Source organism: Cheilinus undulatus, linkage group 6 (assembly GCF_018320785.1).
Source record: "Cheilinus undulatus linkage group 6, ASM1832078v1, whole genome shotgun sequence".
In the NCBI taxonomy this organism is placed as follows: domain Eukaryota; kingdom Metazoa; phylum Chordata; class Actinopteri; order Labriformes; family Labridae; genus Cheilinus; species Cheilinus undulatus.
Window position 1 is genome coordinate 26,738,337 of NC_054870.1, and position 22,881 is coordinate 26,761,217.

Below are 22,881 nucleotides of genomic sequence, written 5' to 3' on the forward strand. Positions count from 1 at the left end.
TTTTTTAATTATTTGGTTTAGTTTTCGGTGTAGGAAGCCGTGTTTGGGGAAATTTCTATCTTAGAACTACACTACCTATAATGCACAGCGCACCGAAGCCTATTAATCGAGTGTTGATTCATCGTTCATACTGCTCGCCCACACAAACCGTCCAATTTTCTCCCAGCGGTCGCATCCTGCCTGCCTGTTGTAGCGCTACCGTTAGCTTACCAATAAAGCAGCAGCAAGTCATTGCTTCTTAGAAAATATTGCCTCTTTTCCGTCATTATCATGACTTTTTGCGCGATGAGTGTACGGGAAAATGATACTGCTGTTTTGGATGCCAAAACGACTTCTTTAGGAGAAAATTTCCCTTGTAAAGTCCCTTTTTTCTATTCGACCTCGGTAGCTGAGCGGGTTTAGCAAGTCAGTCCGTTTTGACAAGCGAGTGGGCTCATCTGTGCACCGCTGCTGCCGCTGCTCTGAGACGGGGGGAGGATTTGGACAAAGCCAGTCAGATGTTGGACGGTAAAAATAACCTTGGAACTCCTGCATTTTTACACCGAGTTGTGAAATTAAGTTATCAAGCTGATCATCTATCGTGAAAGTGCCCGGAATAAGGGGAGGGGTAAGGTCTATTTTTGGAGGACGGTGAGAGTTTGGTGGATCTCGCATCGAAGGAAGGGGAACGTGGAGGACGAAGACCCGCAGAGAAGAAGGGACTAGGGGGAGAACATCCTGATGCCAGTGATGGCAAACGAACCGATCATCCTGAACGTTTATGATATGGTGAGTAGAAAGGTAGGCTGCAAAGCTAAAACGATTAGATGTGTCACTTATGAGCCACTTTACCTTAGGACTAACGTTCAGTCGTTTATTGAGCATGCTTTGTCAACAATGACACATCGAGGAAAAACACTAGATAAAAAGGCCATTTGTTTCTGAATTAGTATTGGTACACATTCAAACCTTAAAGTCAAAGGCTAAATATTAAATTTTAAAACCTCTCTTCAATTCGCAATACATCTAAAACAACACAACCGATTTTATCACAGTATAACGTCTAGGAGTGACTCTTGTTTTTCTCATTTCGAGTTTCTGCAAAACGTGCCATGGGACTAGACGGAATCACTTATATTATTGTAAACAACAGTTTTCAACAAAGTAAGAAACCAGTAAAGACTAAATAAATATGCTTAAACCAGAGGCTGACGCATAAGAACACATTAGCTCACATATGGGACATATTCACCAGTGTTTGGTTTCCATATCAGGAGTGGAGCAAAATGGTCTTCACTGTACTTTCTAAGCTGATATTGCCAAAACATGTGGTCAGTAAAACAACACAATGAGCCAAGCCCCATGCATTTCCTTTCTTTGTCATATCAATGTGTCATTCTTAGAATGAATACTCGTGGTTTTTTATAGAGTAACTCAAAAAACAACCTGGGAATAACCTGGTACTCCAAACAATGAGTGGATGTTATAGCAAACAGGTAATCCGTATTCTAACCAGAGGGGAAATGTCTTTGTATTGGAATGAGGCAGAATTTGAGTCACTGTGTTGTCATCATGTAGGGGTGACTCAGTGTGTGTGTGTGTGTGTGTGTGTGTGGGGGGGGGGGGTGTGGGGGGGGGGTTGACTGACTTGTTGATGAATCATTGATTGATGTGATGTCCCTAAGGACAGAAAGATAGAGTTTACAATGGGATTGTTTTGTTGGTTGGCCCTATAAAACAGACATAAGCAGGAAAAATTAACTCGGCAAAATTTGTGAAAATTTTGATTAATTTCAAGACTCTTACTATGCACCAATACCCCTATTTTTTCCACATCATTCATCAATGATGTGAGTGATTTCAAGTACAATATTGGAAAGTTTTAATAAGTACAAGTACTCAGGCTTCTCATCAGCACTGGTAGTGTATCCCTATTCAATAAGCGTTGCTTTGAAAGATAGCTGTCAATTAGGGATGCACATCAGATTTTGGCCAATTTTCCGATATGCCAGTGTTTACAAATTAATTTTAGCTGATTCAGATACTTGAATATGTATTTCAGACCTAAAGCTAAAGTCCTGAAACACACTTTAATGCCTAAGGATGAAAAAAATCAAACAAATTTTAGTCCTTAAATATACCCATAAAAGTTGTAGAAGGGAGGCTCAACAAAAAGAGAAGACTTCATCTGATATAGATTTATTGGTCAGGCCTAAAACTCCAAACTTATTCATACATACTGTTGATATTTACATCTGATAAAAGTAGATACGAACAGCATATTTATTAGACATTTTTATTTTTGCCAATAAAGTAAACTTCTTAACAATATTTACCAGTCATGATATGAAGTTGGCAATATCGTGCATCCCTAGTGACAATGCTAACATGAGCCACCACTGCTTGCATGTTATCAGTCTGTTTTGTGTTATTTTTCAGACATCCTGTTATATTTGTGTCTGTTTTAATCCACTTTGCCCTGCAAATTTCCATTAGACTTAAGGAAAAATTGTTTTCTTGGCTCAGGGAGAAGATAATATTAATGCAGTCATAGACAAAACTTTCTTTTTTTATGGTAATAACCTATTTCTGTTGTATTCCAGTTTAGCTGGCAGTCTGTATTTTATTACGACCCTGAGTTGGGATGGTTGGAGGCTGGGGATTGAGAGCTACAGGCTTAATTTTTTAAAGGAATAAAGTGGTGTATATCATCTACACTAACACGACTCACTGTGAAAGATGGACTTGACCTTCATCTGTCCAACTCCTTATCCTGCAATACTGTATTTGTTTCACTTTGTTTAGCTCTTCTTTATGTCCCTCCTGATCTCCCTCCCCTGCCTTGTTATCTTCTATCCTTTCCTCATCTCCTCACCTCTGCTCTTTCTCTTCCCTCTCTTCTTTCCTTCCCTCCCTGATGTCTTTCACTTGACTTGCGGTCTACATTATTTTCAACTCGTGAAGCCCGAGTGGCTTTTATCTCTGTCACACTTCCATTCATGTGAACGGCTGCAGGGGCCTTGGCACACTTTCACACACCAAAGACTTACTAAAGCTACAGATCTGAAACACACACCCACTTACTCACTTGTAATCTGCACTTCTCTCCTTAATTGATGCCACAGTTGTCACATTGAGGTTTAACTTTATATCGCCCGTTAATGAGAGACAGGATAAGTATAAACATTTTACTTAAAATAATTTTGTGGTTCCCACTTGTGCAGACAGACTCACACACACATGCATATTTTTGGTGGTTTTACTTTTGTGTGTGTGAGTGTGGGCTGTGAGAACAAGATTTTGGCCCGTTTACAGCCATGTTCTTGTGTCATTGAAAAATGTGATCCTTGGGTCCATTCATTTACCTCTCCACTTTAAACACTTCCTCTTTGTATTGATTGTGACCTGAGTGCTGTAGGAGAGCTAACTGACTGCTGGGGATTAAAGCTGAATGTTGTCTGAATTTTAGATATGATATAATGAGTTACATTCTGACAGACAGACAGTTTGTAGACTGGCTCATTCCGGCCTGTGACTCATTATTGACAAGGTTTAAATTATTAGTTTGCGTGGGTGTAAAGTAACAAAATACATTTGCTGCGATTACTGTAATTAAGTGGGGTTGGTTGGTACTTGTACCTTTTTGAACATTTTGAAATCAGCATTTTTCCTCTGCTTAAGTAAGTTTTAACCAGAGTAACTGTATTTTTACTTGAGTACTTTACTCTTGTACTTTTCCACCTCTGTTGACTACACAGTAGCACATAGCAGTGTTGATATGTCAGGGTTAAAAATCTAAGAGTCAATTTTTACTCCCAAAGTGTAATTATAACTCCATTCTGAGTGACATGGTCTTCAGTGTTAGTGATTTGACAGTGTTGACCCATCACCAACATAAGCGTGTTCAGTTGTGTTGGATGTTGCCTGTTGTGCAGTGATTCACGCTGAGGTTCTTTTGCCCATGTTTCTGATGGATTGTTGTTGTTTTTGATGTGAGACACATCTGTACCATGGGTGAAGTTGTCCACTGAGTTCCCACATGTGACTGTGGGTGCTCCTTAAGGTTGTATAGTGCATATTCTTCATCAGTTTGCTTTACCTTGCATAAGGTTGATCCTCTGCTTTGTTCTTGCCAGAGGAGAACCACCTTGCCAAACATTTTCAAAAATTACTGCACCTTTTGGCATATCGTAAAATATTTAACACTTTCAAACATGTAGTTTAACCATATGTAGTGTAGACCTAACCTTGCAAAGCAGATGGATACGCCCGTTTTTTGTGTTTCTCACTGGCAAATCCATCTTGCAAAGCTCCCGTCTGAACCGTTTGGGCCCGGTTAGAAAGTGACAGGACCAATCAGGGACGAGGGGCAGTACTTTCAGGCGTGGCAGAGTCATGACGTAAGCAAGTAGCAACAAGAAGCAGGTGCAATTGTGGTGGAAGAGATGCTGCTAAAGCGCCAGTTTTATCAGAACTTGACAACATTTTTGTTAAAAGAAGAACAAAGAACAGCACTGAGTTGTTTTTTTCAAAAACGACAAAAGTTGTGTACTGATGTCTACAGTCGCCATGGTCCATGTTATGCTGTTCTATTTTGAGTTTACTCGTTCGGTAGGGGCGCAGCTCAGTAGCGGCTACATCATGTGTTTTGTTGCTCTGATTGGCCTGTACAGATGTGACAGAACGTTCATCCAATCACGCTCCGAGTTTTCTTTCAAAGGCTCTGCCCTTTCCCAAACGCTGTCTATGAGAGGTTTACCAGATGGATGTGTGAAACAAAATTCATCTGGCGTGTCAGGTTAGTGTGGACCAACATAGACACTTTTAGAATTTAAAATTTTACTATGTATGAGTTTAACTAACACTGCCAACTTTCTGTGTTTTACTTTATTATAGAGGTGTGACTTTACCTGACCAGCCTGGTTGGAGGTCTGAGCTCTTGTTGCCAATAAGGAAACGTTGTTTTACTGTACAACTCCTCAGTAGCTACTCAATATTTGATAATTAAAGTACACTTTAAATACATTTTACATTTACCTGAGTATTTTTACTTTTATTTGAGTACAATAGTTGGGTACCTTTTCCCCTCATTCAGTGTGATGATAAGAAATACTGGCCTCTTGCCTAGCATTGATAGAGATAATTTCCTCTCTTATGCCTGGTAATGCTAGAATACACGTATTTAAAAGAAATTGAAAACAGCATGTGCTTCTAAAAGTTAGTTGAAAATCAGGACTTTTTTGACTGACTACCCCAACTGGAACACTGGTTGACTGGTCGGTCAAATAATAATAATGACAATAATAATAATGATTCATAACAGTTCATTTCAGATTCAGATACCCTGAAAACATTGAAATATCTTTTTTAATCATTAGCTCATACTTTGCCACCAAGTTTTTTAACTCTCAAGTACTCTATAAGTCTTCAACTTAAAAACAAAGTTTTGCTCTTAGTAGTTGTGAAGAGGTTGACACAAGGATATGAAAATAGAGAAGTCCTAAATGAATGATATACCTTCAAAGTCTTGTTAGACTGCTCAGAAATTTCATCAGTCTCCTGTCAAGCTGGATTTTGCAACTTCTAGTAAAATGGTCTTCTCCATCTAAATTGCTCTGAATACCAAGTTATTCCGTAACATTATGAGCAAAAAATATAGACATGGACTGGGAGGTACTTCTGAGTTTGTTAGCTTGATGCTAACACATAATGGAAAATGCGGTTAATGGACAGACAGATTTAGCATTGCTTTGTGCTAATTTCAGCTCAAAAAGCAGTCTATTTCTATTGACAATACTCAGTTTTAATGGATGAAGCATCAGTTGAGTGACTTGCTGTCTAAATGGAAGCTTGTAAACTGTGAAGATCAGATTAGAGCTGAGGTTAAGACACACTGAATGAAAAGACAAACTATCTCTGTGTGAGGATCGATGTTGTCACATGACATTCACACATAACCATACAGACATCAGAATGCAGATCCCCTCTCCTCTAACTCACTGTCATCCCTCCACACCCCCCTTTTCTCTCTTCGCTTCCCCAGGCTGTCCTGCTCCCATCTCTGCTAAGTGGATTTCCTGTCCAGCTCTGAGTGCCTTAGTGCACTCTCTAATGAGAGCATTATCTGCACACCGCCTGTCTGCCTGTCAGACAGCACTGAGGGCTGCTCTGTGTATGTGTTTTGTGTGAGAGAACGTATCAGGTTAATAGGTTTAACTGTGTCTGCTTGTCAGAGTATCGGTGTGGCTGCATCTCTGGATCAATTCATCAATCCAGTTTTTCTTCCGTCTAGTTTACACTGTGCTGGTGCTCGGACAGGGGGGAGACACAAGATAGGAGTGTGTAGAGTTGCAGAGGTACTTCTGGGGCTTCTCTGCATCTAGCCCAGTGATCTTTGTTGTGGGAAAATCAGTAGACACTGACTGGAGTAAATAATCAGCTTGGATTGTGTTTTTTGGTGAACTTTGCAAAACATTTGGCTTGTTGCTACAGCATTTCAGTCACTCAGTCTTGGTAGTCTGGCTCATGTCTGTTACAGCTTCACAGTAATGGAGCTTCAGTGCACATTTGTTAATTATTGATTTATAGATTCATTTAAAACTATTTGTTTTTCATAACTGATGTAGTTGTTTGAGAAATACAGCATCTCAGGGTAAGGTATCCTCTGATCCCAGCTTTTTCAAATATAAATACTAGTTTTTAAGCAGCATGAGATTTTGCATTAAAATCATTACAAGGGGCTGATTTTTTTCACCTAAAAGTATGGTCGGACTAATGCATTCATCTCACCACACAACTTCAGTTCTCTTTTTATAAAGATTTATTTTTGGGCTTTTTATTCTATTATTGGTAGAGGAGCCAGTGGACAGAATCAGAAACAGGGATGAGTGAGCTGGGGAGAGACATGTGGGAAAGTGCAACAGGCTGGATTTGAGCCTGGGCCAGCCAAGTACATGGGGCACGCCTCAAACCACTAGGCCACCTACACCCTTATTTCAGTTCTCATCATACAGCATGCTTAATCAGGTCTCTTACAATATTTGCACACTTTTAACTGTCTTGTCTGCACTCTACTGGTGAAAAGAGTATTGTATGATTATTTTTTGTCGAGCTGTTTCAAATTGTCCATATTTTTATTGATTATTTGCTGCTCTGTGAGGTAGGACTAAATCCCTACAGGTATATTTTCAATTTCTTATTCTCATATCATGTAGGCCTTTTTTCACCATTTTTGTCCCTCAATAAATAAACATTTTGAGTACTTTTTTATCAGTGATATGTTTGAATTAGAAGCATGCAGAGCTGTTGCAGCATGGTGTGGGAAATATTGCTGCTAACTACATCAGCCAAATTATTTTGTACATCTTTCTCTTTCTTTCCTCTCCCTGTCTGATTTTAGCTCCTCTACAATCAAACAAAATTACTGTTGTGCACTTTTACACAGAGACACACGGTCAGGCTCTTCTCTGTGTAGAGGAGGAGGAGGGAGGTTTAACAAGCTCTCAAGTAATGAAGGCTGAGATAAGAGTCTTATTCAGTACAGAGGTGGGGGAGCAACGTACTAAACTAGCAGATTAGCTTACCTTAAACATTCTCTCTCTCTGTCATACACACATGGACAGACTCACCCAGAGACTGCTTTTTTGCAACTGTGTGTGAACATCTGTCTGTGGGATTAAGACTGCAGAGTTTAAGTTTTTCTTTTTTATCTTAAACTCATATGCTGTTTTGGATTTGTAGAATTTTGAGTTTTCTGGACCGCAGCCTCCTAAATCTTTTTGCTTCCTTGAAAAATCCCTGGATTGAGCATTGAAGCAGTGGGGGAAAGATTATGGTCTTTGTTTCAGAACTTTTTTGCAGCCAATCGGGATCAGGCAGTCCAGCTGTTTAATACACAGATGACTATTGTTCCTGTGATTAGAGAAAAATACGTATTTATTCTTATATGTGATTTGATTATTTCAGAAATTCCTCCTCCACAACAAACTCCTGTCAGTAGAAATGTAAGAGATAATAGTTTTTAGCTTTTATAGTTTTGGTGTTGATCCTGTAAGATTACAGGCATTGTTAACTTTGTCTGAATTATTTTTTTCTTAACAGAGAAGCTCTGAAAAAGGATTCTTCCTTCTGCTTTTTTTGGTGCATAATTTCAACCATTTGTAGGTCAGGAAAACCACAAACTCTGCAGTGGGAGGCATTGAAGTGAACTGCAAAATTGCAAGATTGCTAGAAAATTTCCTGACTCAGCAATCCAGATAATTATGTAACTTACTAAGTGAATTTGTTTACGTTGTTAAATTGAGAGATTTCTATCAAGGATTATCATCATTGCATGTGTGATCCTGTGTCAAATTATGTACTGCAGGATTCTTGTGACACCAGAATTTTAATAATTCCAGGAAAAGACAAACAGTATCCCCTGTTTTCATACCATAGCAATGACAGTAGAAATTTTTGGCCCCACAGTATCTGGTAAACTCTAGTTTTAAATAAACAAAAACTGGAGGCAAACTCCTGCACAAAGATTCCAGTCGATTTGTTCAATTTAAACAATGCTTTCTCTTTTTCATAGCCACTTTGGTTAAGAATAAAAATGAAATCTGTACGTGGTAGTCCTAGTACACTGGTTCTCAACTGGGGGGTCGGGACCCAAAAGTGAGTCACAAAGCTGTTTCCAGTGAGTTGCGAATGTGTTCTGGGAAAAAAGAACATTGTCAAAAAGTCTATGAAGTGCTTTTATTTTTATATTTCTTTTATTTCCTGTATTTGTTCATTTATTTTCCTTTGTTGTAACAGCAGAAAGGAAACAAAAAAGTTGTTGAAAGATTTTTCCTGAATTATTGAGGAATTTTAATTTTAATTTTTGTGAAATCTTTGATTTTCCCTCCCTTTTTCATGAAATTTTAAGTAATTTCTTCTAATTTTGGGGAGTTTTCTGTAGTTTTCTGATATTCTCTGGGACTTTTTCCTGTAAATCTAAGATTTTCTTTTTCAGTTTTCAGCAGTATTTTTTTTTTCTTTTTTGACCTTAAGAAACAGATCAGGATTTGTCCAACAAGTGATATTTTCTGCCTAATCAAAAGAAAAACAAAAAAACAAGTCTATAAATCTGATAGGTGTGCTAGATGCCAGTATTACTATTATTTGCACATCAGCTCATGTCTGGCAGCAGGGCTAATATGGATTTTTTTTACTGTTGTTACAGCTTTGCATCCCCATTACAGGATTCAGGTTTTTGTAGTCAAAGTAAATGCTGACATGTTATAGAGCTTATATATCTTGCAGTGGAGTTACCTGTACACTAGTATTTTGCCTAACTTACACATGTTGATGGCTTATCCTACACCATAGAGTTTGTGTGAATTTTACACTCGATAAAGCACTTTCTTAAATCTTTGTGCTTCTCCTGCAAGAGGCACAAGTCAGCTAGCAATTATGAAAGTCAATGTTTATGTCTGAATGTTCCCACATTCAGCACTGTTGACTGCATTTAATGCCTGTCAGTATCTGCAACTAGTCATCCGAAGTCACCTGATCAGTCTTCTTACTTTACTGCTAACTGTGGTAATGCTCCACTTCACATTTAACATCTCATATTTCTTTCAAGTCAGAAATTTGACTCTTTCTTCCAGCATTACTTACATCATAAACATGAATGCCTTTGAGTGTTTTATTATTTAATATAATGTGCAAGAATAGGGTACTTTTTTTCATACCTACTCTGTATTAAAACAGCCAAAGAGCAATATAGTGCCCTGCCTTCATCACTTTTTCAACTCTCTTACTGACAGTGTAAAGAATCTGCAATGCAGATGTTTTGCAGAGATAGCCTACATATGCGCAGCTACATGCAGTATTTGCATAACACTGTGGAGGAAGAGAATCGTTTTTAAATAGCTCGCTGAAGTTTCAGTCTGTCTATAACAGTTCATGACACCCACAGAGAGAGATGAGGTTTCTTTGTTGTGACAAAATCCCTACTTTAGTGAACAAAGGTAGTCCCAATACTTGCATTTAAACCTTTGTATGATATTAAATTTTATCAGTGTCAATAACTGTTAAAATACATCAGCAACAAAGACAGGAGTTGGAGGCTACCATTGTTAGGTTAATTCTTGTTTTCAATTATAAAAAGTCTCAAAATATGCAGCTTGTACAGAAACACAGCCAAACCAAACTCGGCTCATGTTGAATATTCTCAGTAATCACGGACAGTAAAATGTACCCTAATACTTGTGGATTCACAAAGTTATATATCAGAATCCCCAGATGTCAAATGAAGCTCTCTACAGCATTCCCCTGCTCCATTGTCTATGATTTAAGGTTGCTTTCACACCAGTGGACTCTGCCTAGCAACAGCCCAGCCAATCACCCTTTAGCCTCAGGATGTTTAACAGACAAATGACATAAGAGATGAACAGAAATGTGAGATCACTGCTGAAATTATTGATTTTGTGTGTGCCCTTTCTTATGTTTGTATGTGGGCTTGTCTTTCTAGTCTCTGAGTGAGATCTTGTGTAAACATCAGAGGATCATTTGGGATTCTCCTCCTGAGTGATGCAATCGTCCAGTACAATAAGAGAAGAATAAGAGAATAGGAGAGCCAGAGAAAAACACGATCAGGCTGTAACTTATTTAATGATTCAGGGATAAAGTTAGCACCACAGATTTTGGCTTAGCAAGGCTTGTGTGAGTCAAACAAGGTCATTATCTCTAATAATGTTGTGATGTTTTGAAGAGCTTCAACCACGTTAGTTGAGCCATATTATTATTATGATTACATACATAAAGCATTTTATCAATACAAAATAAAAAGTAAGCTGCTTGGCTAACCAAACCAATCAAATCTGTTTGTCTGTTTGAAAATAATGTGGTAAATTATCCAATTCTTTCTCTATCCTTAGATATTTTATATACAAAAAATACTTGCATTTCAAAGAGATAATAATAATAATTACTTTATTTATATAGCACCTTTTAAAAACAGAGGGTTACAAAGTGCTTTAACATTAGACAGAGTTACAATTAAGACAAAGCATCAAAACACAAGGAAAGAACACAACAGGAAGGACAAAATCCCAACAGCAGAAGAATTGCTTGTTTATTGCTCTTATGATGGTTGAAAAGAAGTAAATAATTTATGGTATTAACCTTGCAGAGAAGATGGATTGGCCAGACTGTTATCAGGCAGATCCATATTATAAAGCTCCAGTTTGACAGGATTGTGCCAGGTCTGAGAACTGATCTGACCAATCAATATTTGGTGACATTACAGTACCAGTATTATTGGTATTATATCATCAATGGAAGATGTTATCTTAAAGACTTAATTATTTGTAATTGTCTTTGAAAAATAAAAGATATCGGCATTTATTAAACAACAGTTGCCCTTTGAATATTACGGCATGCAAAATAGTGTCATAGGTGTGCATTAGGCTTAAAAATATATACTCATACTTTGGCTCTAGGATGTTTACTGACCTTTTAAAACCTTCATTGTCAACCACTGAAAATAGGTGTAGGTCTTTGGCAATATATTTACTGATACACCTTGTGATCTGTTGAGCCCTTCCTTAAGAGTCTTTTGGCCTGGCTGTATTCCTGTCCTCACATCTTTGTGAATCTTTTCAGGGTGATGATTTGCCAAGTTGCCCCTTATATTGAGGGGTCAATTTGAGTTCAGAAGAGATGGTCATATGACCTGGTGCAGTTTTGATTTTCATTTAATAAACAGTGAATTTACCAGGGTTATATTATGAACATAACATTGAAAACACATTAAAGACAAGGTACAAAGAAGTATATTATTTAGTATATTATTATTTTAGTATATTATTTTCTTTTGTCTGTAATATTTAGGAATGCACCGATCCACCGATAAATATGTGCCAGTACCGACACTGATTCCGATATATATATAAATATATATATATATATATCTATATATATAGATATATATATATATATTTATATATATATATATATATATATATATATATATACACTTTTTTTTCTTTTTCTTTACTATTATTATTGTTGTTGTTGTTGGTTTAATGTGTGAGGTTACATGAGGCTGTAGTAAACCACCCAGCTCCTCTTATTAAAAAGCAAAAAAATTACAAAAATGAATTGAATTTAAATGTATTCCAAACAATTTATTTGAACTACTACTAAAAAATAAACATCAGCATTATCCAAAAAAAAAACAACTGAGTTTAAGTTATAAACAACAATGCTTACCCTAAATAGCATAACTCAAGTAGGTTAAACTACTATCATTTTTTTATGAACACGAAATCCTTGTCTATAGTGCTTTGTTAAACTGTAATGAACCTCCCGCCACTAGAGATCACTGTAGCTTCAGTTAATGGCCACAGCCTTCCTCTCTGACCCTTCACAGGGTGTAAACAATGAGAAGGTCGGCGGTGGCTAATCTGTTAGCGTATAGTAGGAAGAATGCGGTATGACAGTTTTCCTAAGTAGTAAATGGAAATAAAGTGTAATGTGGGCTGTCGAGGGTTAAGCTCACGTATGACTAGTCACCAAAAGTGAAAAGAGGCCAAATATCAAAGCACGATATTAATCTGCAAAGAGGAATGAAGTCGGGCGGCGCTAGCTTTCAGTGTTAGCCACGCTGTAGAGAGTATATCAGGCTAACGTCACACCCACTCTTCTTTGTGTTCTCTCATCTTTAGACTAGTTTTGACTATTCTAAATATAGATTTGTGTTTAATTGACTAGGTAATTATACCGCTAAGAACATCCTAACTAGAACTAGCTCAGTTACACACAGACTGTCTCATGTTAGACTGCGGTGCGTTCATGGTCTACTGCAAACTGTAGGATGGATTTGGAACGGTCACTTGGATCGGCGCCATTAGTCAGATATCCGATCTATTAATTACCTCCATATCGGACCTGATACCAATATTGGATCAGATTGGTTCCATCCCTAGTAATATTTTTTAAAAATGTATTCATATCAGCTAAAATTGGTATTAGCAGGTCAGACAAGGAAAAGATCAGAAATTAGAACTGCAGTCTTTACTTTGTACACTAGAATTCACAATTCACAATTAAAAACAAGAAATCACCCATCCAGTATTAGGCATCTAGGAATTTGCTGCCATGATATTGAATCTAGTATCATTGAATTTTTACAAGGATCGAATCAAAGTTTGAATGTGTGGTATCATGACAACCCTGGCACATACCAGGGTAACTTTTCTATTAACTGTCATGCATGATTTTAAAAAATTGTGCCAATAATAAATGTTTGTGTCTTTTTTTGTCCCCAGTATTGGATCAATGAGTTTACCAGCTCTCTGGGCATTGGTGTTTTTCACTCAGGAATTGAGATCTATGGACGAGGTAAGATTACTCAGAAATATGACACCACATATATCTGTTGGCTAACCATCTATGGATGTTGTTACAGAAAGGAGGCCTTGTTTGGCTGCCCTAAAGTGTTGAAAGTGATTAGTTGGCGAGGAGAAAATTTGGTTCTCACACTTTTTGTGTGTGGGTTTTTTGTTTTGTTTTGTTTTGTTTTTAGAGTTTGCCTATGGCGGACACCCGTACCCATTCTCAGGGATCTTTGAGATCACACCAGGTGAAGCAACAGAACTTGGAGAGACCTTTAAGTTCAAGTAAGTGATGGACAATTGATCCTACATGTTTGTGCTTAAGAGTCAAATAACCCTTATCTGACAGCCACCTTGTCTGCAAATCATTTATTATCTGTCCAGCCAGCCAGGCAGTCATTATGAGCTGTAATGAGGCCTGCTGGTTACTGCTACTGTAACAGATTTACAAATAATCTACATCTAAAGAGAGCAGTAAGTGTAAAGCATGTGACAAACATTTCTGTGATTTCACACTTTATTCCTCATGGTTTGTAGCAGCTGACTTGTGTTAGAACAGAGAGCAAGAGAGGTGATTAAGGGGAAAATGTCTGATCTTGAAATGGAAGAAGAGTGAAACTGAGGGCAAAACGCAGCTGCATAAATAAATTATATATATAAATGAGTGCATTGTATCTGATTTTCACTGCAGCTGTATTAGAGTCTGTTATGACGGTGAGACATCAGGGCTCCCAGTCAGTTCAATATTTTGTAGGACTCCCACAATCAGCCCAGGGTCTGTGTTTCTCTGTCTCTGTATGTGTGTTAGTCTACCCAGAGCTGCTATGCTGCTGTGTATTACTTCTGCTCTAGTTGATCTGCCCTGTGGCTCAGACAGACTCTGCTCAGCACACACACAGACACACTGGCTGTCTCCATGTGGGCCACTAGACTATGAGTATGGATCATTTGGGACAAATGCCTAAATATCAGAGAAAGGGATTATTTTTTACCCAGTTCAAAATGTTTCTTGATGTAGGAATGCAAGATTTTGTTTTTTTCATTTTGGTTACATTATACACACATAGTTTTTCCACTTACTTTCACAAACCATTGTGTCTTTTCTGCAACAGAATTATAAAAATTACTATGTGTATTTTGTAGCTGAAAGCAACAGAGGTTCATATACTGACATGAACTACTTTGATTTCAGATTTTACACGTTCACTGGGTATAAATAACAAATGCCTAATTTACTTTGTTATAAAATTCCTACGTTTGTATACTGACATCTGCTGGATCAGAGTACATAGTGTGAGCAGTGATAGATAATATTAATAGTCAATAGTATGCATCACTTTAGCAAAATTAAAGTGCTATTTTATCATCCTGAAAGGTTAACTAGCAGCAAACATAGATGTTTAATTTCAAAGCACATAATGAGTTTTTTGATATCAGGTGTCCCTTCCAGTTTAAAGTTGAGCCAAAGCACAAACCACTGTTGTTTAATGATATGTTTTAACTTTGTAATGCTCGTAGCTTGTAAAAGTAAGTTAAAACTGAGGGTTATCTCCCAATTTACATACAGTATAAAACCATATGAAGGGCATGAGCTGTCAATGAAGAAAGCGTCATGGCAAAAGCAAAGGAAATCAGTTTAGACTTGAGAAAAAGAAGAGTTAGTGCTAACAAAGCAAGAGAAGGATAAAAAATAAGCTAAAAATCACTTGCTCTGCTCAACAGCACTTTAGAAATACTTGGGAAAAACTGAAATTTTCAAAGGGGGGCTGATATTTTTGTCCTCATCTTTAGAGCAGTAATGGAGAAATTGGGATTAGTTGTGCAACCATAGTGTTGCCATTACAGAATTTATGTATAAGTAATGCCAAATTGTTCAACTCTTGTTGCAACCAAGTGGAAGCTGTTTGGTCAGTGAGTAATAGTGTGCAGTAACACCCACCCCCACATGCTTGTCCCCTTGTTTCTGCAGAGAAGCCATAGTGTTGGGCAGCACCGACTTCACAGAGGAAGATGTGGAGCGCATTGTTGAGGAGATGGGGAAGGAGTACAAAGGAAACGCCTACCACCTCATGCACAAGAACTGCAACCACTTCTCCTCTGCACTGTCAGAGGTATGTAGACGCACAGATACACACTCATACATGCTGAGTTTGAAGCCAGTTTGGACACTTGCACACTTAAGATCAATACAACAGTTCTGCTTTTTCAGCTGAACTTACCTGACAGAAATATTACCAGTTGTAAAGAATGTGTTGATTTTATTTCCTTTTCGGAGCATGAGCACTTCTCTGCTTGTGTGTGTGGGGGTGTGTGTGTGTGTGTGTGGGGGTGTGTGTGTGTGTGTGTGTGTGTGTGTGTGTGTAAATGAATATGTGCTTTCAGTTGGCTTAGCCTAGTGTGACTAATGAGCAGGGAGTCTTACTCTTAGTATCTTGCACTGAGATGGGGATTAGGACACACTGATACCAGTCCAGACACGCAGAGCCAGCTGGCAGAAACACACACATGCATGCTCATACACAAACCCACATCTAAAACAAACATAGCTATCATACACAATAAGAAACAGACTTTAAAAACAAAAATATTTCATATACATGAATACATAAATGCCAAATCATATCTGAATATAAATCAATCTCTGTATGTGTAGTGGGAGTTCAAAACAGACTTTACCCTCACTTTACAAAAAGAGCAGGGGCCTCATTTATAAAGCTTGCTTACACACAAAACGGGGCTTGAAAGTGGCGTATGCCACTTTACACGCAAAGGTTGTGATTTATAAAAATAAACTTGGTGGGAGAATGTGCGCACCGGTAGGTCAACTTTGATCCTTGCGCACGAACATTTTGGAGAAGGGGGAAACTTGTGGTGCAGATGGTGAGGTGGTGAATTGAAGCCAGTTTCATCTCATACATTTGTCATCACATATCAGACTTATAGGCCCGCGTAATCATAAGCACCCAAGTCTGCAGTATTATAGATGTGTTCCTTTAGTGAGCTGTTGGGCCTACTACTGTATGCACAATGTTCACATATCATACTTTCATCTTCAAATGATATAGAGCGGTGATAGCATTGATTGATTAGTATTAATTGTGACAAGGTGTGTAAGAATCAGTCTAATTGCTGAGTAAGCATGTAAATAGTGTGGTAACACTCGTGCATAATGCTGCACAATGGATGCGCTGGCACTGTTGGTAGCCACGCAAATGGCCCATGATGATGACTGGCTAATAAGCCGATTTAGATTCCCTAGAGAAGTGCTCTTGGATCTATGTGCTGAACTGGGCCCAGTATTAGAACCACCCGCCAGAACCACGCCATCCCGGTGCATATACAGGTGCTGACCACTCTGGGGTTTATGGTAACCGGCTCCTTCCAGCGTGAATTAGCTGACAGGTATGTGTTTGATATGATTAACAATATATAATTTTACATTTTCTGTCTAAAGGGTATGATACAATACCGTTAAATTCTGTCCTTAGGTCTGGGATATCGCAGCCATCCCTCAGCACAATATTAATAGCTTTTTATTTACAATAATGCCGTTTTGGATGGCATTATAAACATGACCAGTCGATACATTGGGTTTCCTTACACTGTGGATGAACAGGCCAACACTAAAAGGCAAGTTGCAGCAATGTCCGGTTTCCCAAATGTAATTGGCGCAATTGACTGCACTTATGTTGCTTTAAGGGCTCCGAGTGAAAATGAATTTGCTTTGTGAACTAAAAAAATGTGCATACAATCAATTATTTGTACCTGAAACAGGGTTTTGACAAATTTAGTGGCAAGGCAGCCTGGGTCAACACATGACTCACTCATCCTGATGCACAGCAGTGTAGGGAACAGACTGCAGATCGCTCTGTGGCACTCACACTATTTACAGCGGTGACGATGTACTTCCACTCGCTCGTTTTTCTTTTATTAGTGATGCCACTACTGTGACCACCAAATAAAATAATTTTTCTGACCTCCACCTCACCCACAAGCACCTCGATTTCGTCTCCGTGAAATTCCTTTTGCTTGTTGTCTCTGCCGTGATTGAGCGTAAAATGCCGTCGATCAGCAGGTTTATTTACACAAAAACATTCATGAGGTACTTTGCATTGACCATTCATGGTAAAATGTGGGTGTGTAGAGGGCAGGATGTGGGATGAATCCACCTGCGTAATCTTCCAGGTGGACTGTGATTTATAAATGGAAAAGTGTTTGCAAGTGTGCATACATATGGTTTTATAAATCTGATTTTTTTTTTTGGCACGCCATTTTCAGCTTTTGGGCTCACGTACACTTTTAGTATGGATCCTATGCAATGTTTTATAAATAAGGCCCCAGTTGTAGACTGATCTCTTTGATGCTATATTATTTACAAAGACCCAACAATAATCCACCATGAGCTTAGCACTAAACAACTTTAAGTTAAGTTACAGAGGGAATAAAAACCTTCTTATAATTAGCAAAATTGACAGACATACAAACATCTATTTCATACCTGGAATTCAGTTGAACAAACCCACAGCTGATTTCACACAGCACTCTTGCCCTCAAGAGTTCATTGTCCTGTTTACTATAACATCCCAGAGATATGAGGCTGATTTAAAAAGACAGTAAAAAGTTAATGTTGATGGTTGTTGCAACTTTAAAGATCAAGCATAGTAAATAATCCTCTGGAGAAGTGCAGTGTGTGTGACTCCTACGTCAGGACTATTTATGAGTAAATCCACATACTGTACAATGTTAACAACTTGTTACATAAGTAGATTATCTGTCCAAGACCAATGGTCATCTACGGCAGACAGTTGGAGCTGTGACTCAGGCAGGAACGAAGGTTGGTGGTTTGATCACCACCTTCTCCTGTCATCATGTAGAAGGCCACCCCATAATTCTGCCTTGGGTCAGGACAGCACTACAATGCAGGACGATCCAACAGGGGGAAAAAAATTGAAATGAAAAGCACTTTGATAAAAGCTCTCTATGAATGTAGTTTGTATTCACATGATAACACAAAAGCAATCTTCATATTAGTTTTTGCTCAACATTAAAGCATTTTTTGCAATCTAAACAGCACAGACAAAATGAATGTACAGTATATCCAGAAAGTATTCAGACCCCCTTCACTTTTTACGTTTTATCTTGCAGCCTGATACTACAGTTGAAAAAAAACATTTTTTTATTTTCATTAATCCACACTCAGTAGCCCATCCTGACAAAGTGAAACTACAATTTTAGAAACTTTTGCAAATTTATTAAAAATAAAAAACTGAAATATCACATTGACATAAGTATTCAGATCCTTTGCAAAACACTTGAAATTTAACTCAGGTTCTGCCCACTTCTATTGATCTTAGCTGAGATGTTTCTGCACCATAACTGGAGTCCACCTGTGGTAAATTAAATTGATTGGACATTTGGAGTTTGCAAAAAACTCCACATGAAAGCCAGGCAAGCTTTCATGTGTTTTGCACTGAGGAGAGGCTCCCGTCTAGACACTCTGCCATACGCCCAGTTCGTTGGAGGGCTGCAGTGATGGTCATCACCAAGTGGTAGTTATTGCAGAATTGGCTGAGGTTATAAAAACTGTTTTCAGCAACATTTGTGTTTGTGCAGTACACACATGTCCCTGCCAAAGTAGACCTTTAAGAGACATGACCTTAACATGTTTGATAATTACAGTTTACTGTCTAAGTGGCAACAACACTGAACTAATGCAAGTTTCAGACAACCTTTAAATGTTAAAGGAAACAAAGGAGATCTTGTCTGTTTATCTGGCATGTTAGGCAGTTATTTTCATCAGGAATGGCACACTATTGTACCACAAACTGCTTGTGCTATTGATGGGCTTGATTTAGGGAAAGTTGGAGTGATTTGCATCCAAAAGTACCTTGGTTTGATCATCTTAAAACACACTTTTCTCTGAATAATGGTATAATTCTTCTTGCAGATCTTTACATATTTTTTGTCACATCAGTAAAGTCTACATGTGTTGGCTCCATATTGACTTACCCAGTGAAAATAATTAACTGCTTTTTAAGACCTGTATGCCATCAACTGCCTGTTCCACCTCATGATTTTTAAAAATTAAATGATCAGCACCTTTGATGAACATATAAGATAAAAGATGAGCCTTGACTGGGAAACACTGAATTCCTTGGAAGCCACTCATCCTGTAATACTGTAATCGAGCTGATGGAGCCAAGTAATTATAATTAGAGCTCACTTTGTCAGTGTTGCTGCCTGTGCCTGCAGGCTCATCTGTTAATGGAGAGAGAAATCCACCAGAGACTTAAAAAGGTCTTCCCTCAAGCAGATATCCTCAAGTGTACTCAGTGTACTGCAGTAAATGAATTAATTGCTGCGATAGAGGCACATACTGTTGGACATTGGAATGAAAGGGGGTTTAAGGGTTAGAAAAGCCACAAAAAGAATAGGAAAACAATACAATTTACTATTGTTTACTTAGTTCTCCTTATATGACAACTGGAGTTTGTATTTTCCTGTTATGTATTTATATGTACACTTCAAAATACCCTGATTACTTTCTTAGAAATTTTTGATATTTGACACTGTTCTACTTTTAACAGGTCTTGTATATAGCTAAAGTTTCATTAATGGTACAGAAATATCATTCATCCTTTTCCCAGCAAATAAGTCCATTTGAAAGCTGCTTGTCTTTTAATGTTGCAATGTTCTGATATGTAACCTTGCAGGATAAGTTTGGCTAAACACAGTACATCCTTCCCCGCATTGTCCTCTACCCTGTCTCTGATAATTCTGCTTTACAGTCCAAGTATTACACAACAACAGAACATGTTAGGCCCTGGACACCCACATAGGTGTTTTTAATTACTCTGGCTGGTTAGACCAAGAGGGGTCAAAAATGTGTTATCCAATCATGGTCTCAATTACAAACATGGGTGTATGGGTGTCCATGGCCTTTAAAGAATCTCTGTGTGAAAGCTGGGCATGCACAGTGCGATTTTAAGCTGGTTCTCTCACAGTCATTGTGGAATCTCAGGTCCCACTGAGCGACTGAATAACTAATGAAACACAACCATTACACATGTTTTATGTGCTCACGCTGTACGGTCTGACCTATGTGCAGGAGCAAAGTTAGGAGGGACTGTAACAAATGTTGATAAAGTTTTCTTTGAATAGTCTCACACATGGCTTTCAAGACAGATCTATTGTCTTGTTCTCATGCTTCAAATAGCTACAAACAGTGACAAAACTGCTCCTCCCATTTCTCTCTCACACATATGAACAGCATCACCAGCAAACACAACCAGCAGCTAAATAATAAAAAAAATATTAAACATCAGCTGGAGATCCACAGGTATGCCTAGTCCCTGCTTTTTATGTACTTTTATAGGGGAAGCACACCAAAAAGGCATTCCAGCTGTTTTCATCATTTTATTAGATGTCGTCCAACAGTTTACAAAGGAAAAAAGGCCCAAAATTTGGAAAATTTTGTGGCTCTGCTCCTGCTTGCAAGTATATGCAGTCATACAACCAAAATATCAAACAGGCCAGGGAATCCATCCAATCAGTCAGGAGCAGCTGGTCGGGCTGTGGTCGGCGGCCATGTCTCCCTGTGCACTGCATGACACAGTTGGGTGAAACTCTCAAGTGATGATCTTTGTGATGGACTCATCTGAAAAATTGCAGCCTGATTTTGTCATTCACTTAGTGTAGCTCACAACTACAAATACATTTATGAGAGTCCATTTGTCGCATCCTCTATATGAAGCCAAGTGTTAGTTCGTGCTCAGCTTTGATCAGCTGATTGTCAGCTGCTCCTAAGTATCGCCCCCCAGCTCTCACAGCCAATCACAGCTCTTTCCCTCGACAGAGCAGTCCATTTAAATGTGATGTACTTCCCGCTAATCCCTGCCTACACTGATGCTGATGTACCACGCCACTTTGATGGGAGAGCTTCACCTCCACCACCCCAGCCTCCTCCTTTATAGCTCTAGCTTATTGCACTCTCATATTCAGACTACTGTGGATTAATTGTTTCTTAACTAATTGCATTGTATTCAGTTTACATAGTCATAAATGCATCTATCCATATGGGGGTTTTCTAGCCATGAGGAGGCATTGGGCCCTCCTCAGCTCCACCTCTTGTTTCTGGATTGAACTCATTTCCATTATGTTGACTGACATCATTGGGCTTCATCAGGCCTCTTCAAAAACCAATGGGTGGAGTCATTGCTGCGGTGAATTATTCAGCTCCTGAAAACTATAAAGAATACTGTATGAAAAATATTGATGCCATTAAGATAGTTAAATAATGGCAAATGATGTCAAGTAAAGTCATTATTGTATATGTTTGAACACTAATGCAGGTATTTTATCAACTCGAAATAAACAGAATTTTACCTCTGTCTCTTACTGTACTGCTTTCCTCAGATCCTGTGTGGCAGGGAGATCCCTCGCTGGGTGAACCGCCTGGCCTACTTCAGCTCCTGTGTGCCGTTCCTTCAGAGCTGCCTGCCCAAAGAGTGGCTGACTCCTGCCGCCTTACAGTCCAGCGTCAGCCAGGAGCTGCACGGAGCTGGAGATCTAGAGGAAGCGGAGGACGCTGCCGCCACTGCCTCTCTGGCATCCATGTCACCCTGTTCGCCCTCGTCCTCATCCAGCCCCACCTCCTTCCCCCGGCATTCTAGACATCAACCCCGCCGGTAAAAGCTGCAATGTCTGCTGGTAAAATTTGGGACTGGAATTTTGGTCACAGTGACTATCAGGTAACAGAACACCTGCACCAATGAAGCATCCTGCTACAGGAAAAATCCTGTCAGTGTCTTCAAGCATGGCACTGAAACCGCTGCCTGCTCTGGGGGAGAAAGTCAGCAAGATCTCTGCAGTGATCGGGAGTTTTTTCCTTCTTGCTGCTGACAGATACAGGATCATCTCTCAGTGAACATGGCTTCTGGGTTTTAACAACACACCCAAATCCAAACAAGTTCCCCACACACCACTTTCGCTGTTTTACCAGGCAATCCACAGTACTAAAAGAAGCAAAAGCTGTTGTCTGTCCATCACAGTTTTCTACAATTTTGTGAAATTTAACAGTCACAAGCACATTTTACCAGCAGTTAGTTGGTGGATGGTGCTATTTTTTAAGTGAATAAGTTTGAGCATGACCTCTGAAAAGCTAAAGCCAAGGCCTTTTTATTTGTTAAATTTGAAGTTGGATATTATTTGTAAATAACTCCAAAGTATACAAATGCTGTTGCTACACAAATAATGTTTATAAATTCAGACTTTGATACACTTGGGTTTTTTTTTCATAAAATATTCAGTACCTCTTTAGTCTGCAAAGTTTGCTATAAAAATTTAGTTCAAGTCTCTTAAATGTAGCATTCTACTGCTAGCAACTTTCACTATGATGCTAATGCAGATATTTTGCACACAACAATGCAACAAACCAATGCAACAGAAAAAGACTGTTTTTCTGCTGCAGTGTGAGCACACCTTGGGTTAGTGATATACTTGCTGTTTCACCTTAAGTTTGTGTATTCATCCAACTGCA

The 22,881-nt window shown here is 38.6% G+C and overlaps 1 protein-coding gene across 1 annotated transcript; it reads left to right on the plus strand.

Moving 5' to 3' along the window:
• The first annotated feature begins 16 nt into the window (after positions 1 to 16).
• On the plus strand, positions 17 to 22,618 carry desi2 (desumoylating isopeptidase 2). The gene is made up of 5 exons (XM_041789154.1): positions 17 to 768; positions 13,278 to 13,350; positions 13,535 to 13,628; positions 15,313 to 15,454; positions 21,759 to 22,618. Exons 1-5 carry the CDS (start codon positions 721 to 723, stop codon positions 22,032 to 22,034), a joined length of 633 nt encoding a protein of 210 aa, XP_041645088.1. The 5' UTR covers positions 17 to 720; the 3' UTR covers positions 22,035 to 22,618.
• The last annotated feature ends 263 nt before the right edge of the window (positions 22,619 to 22,881 follow it).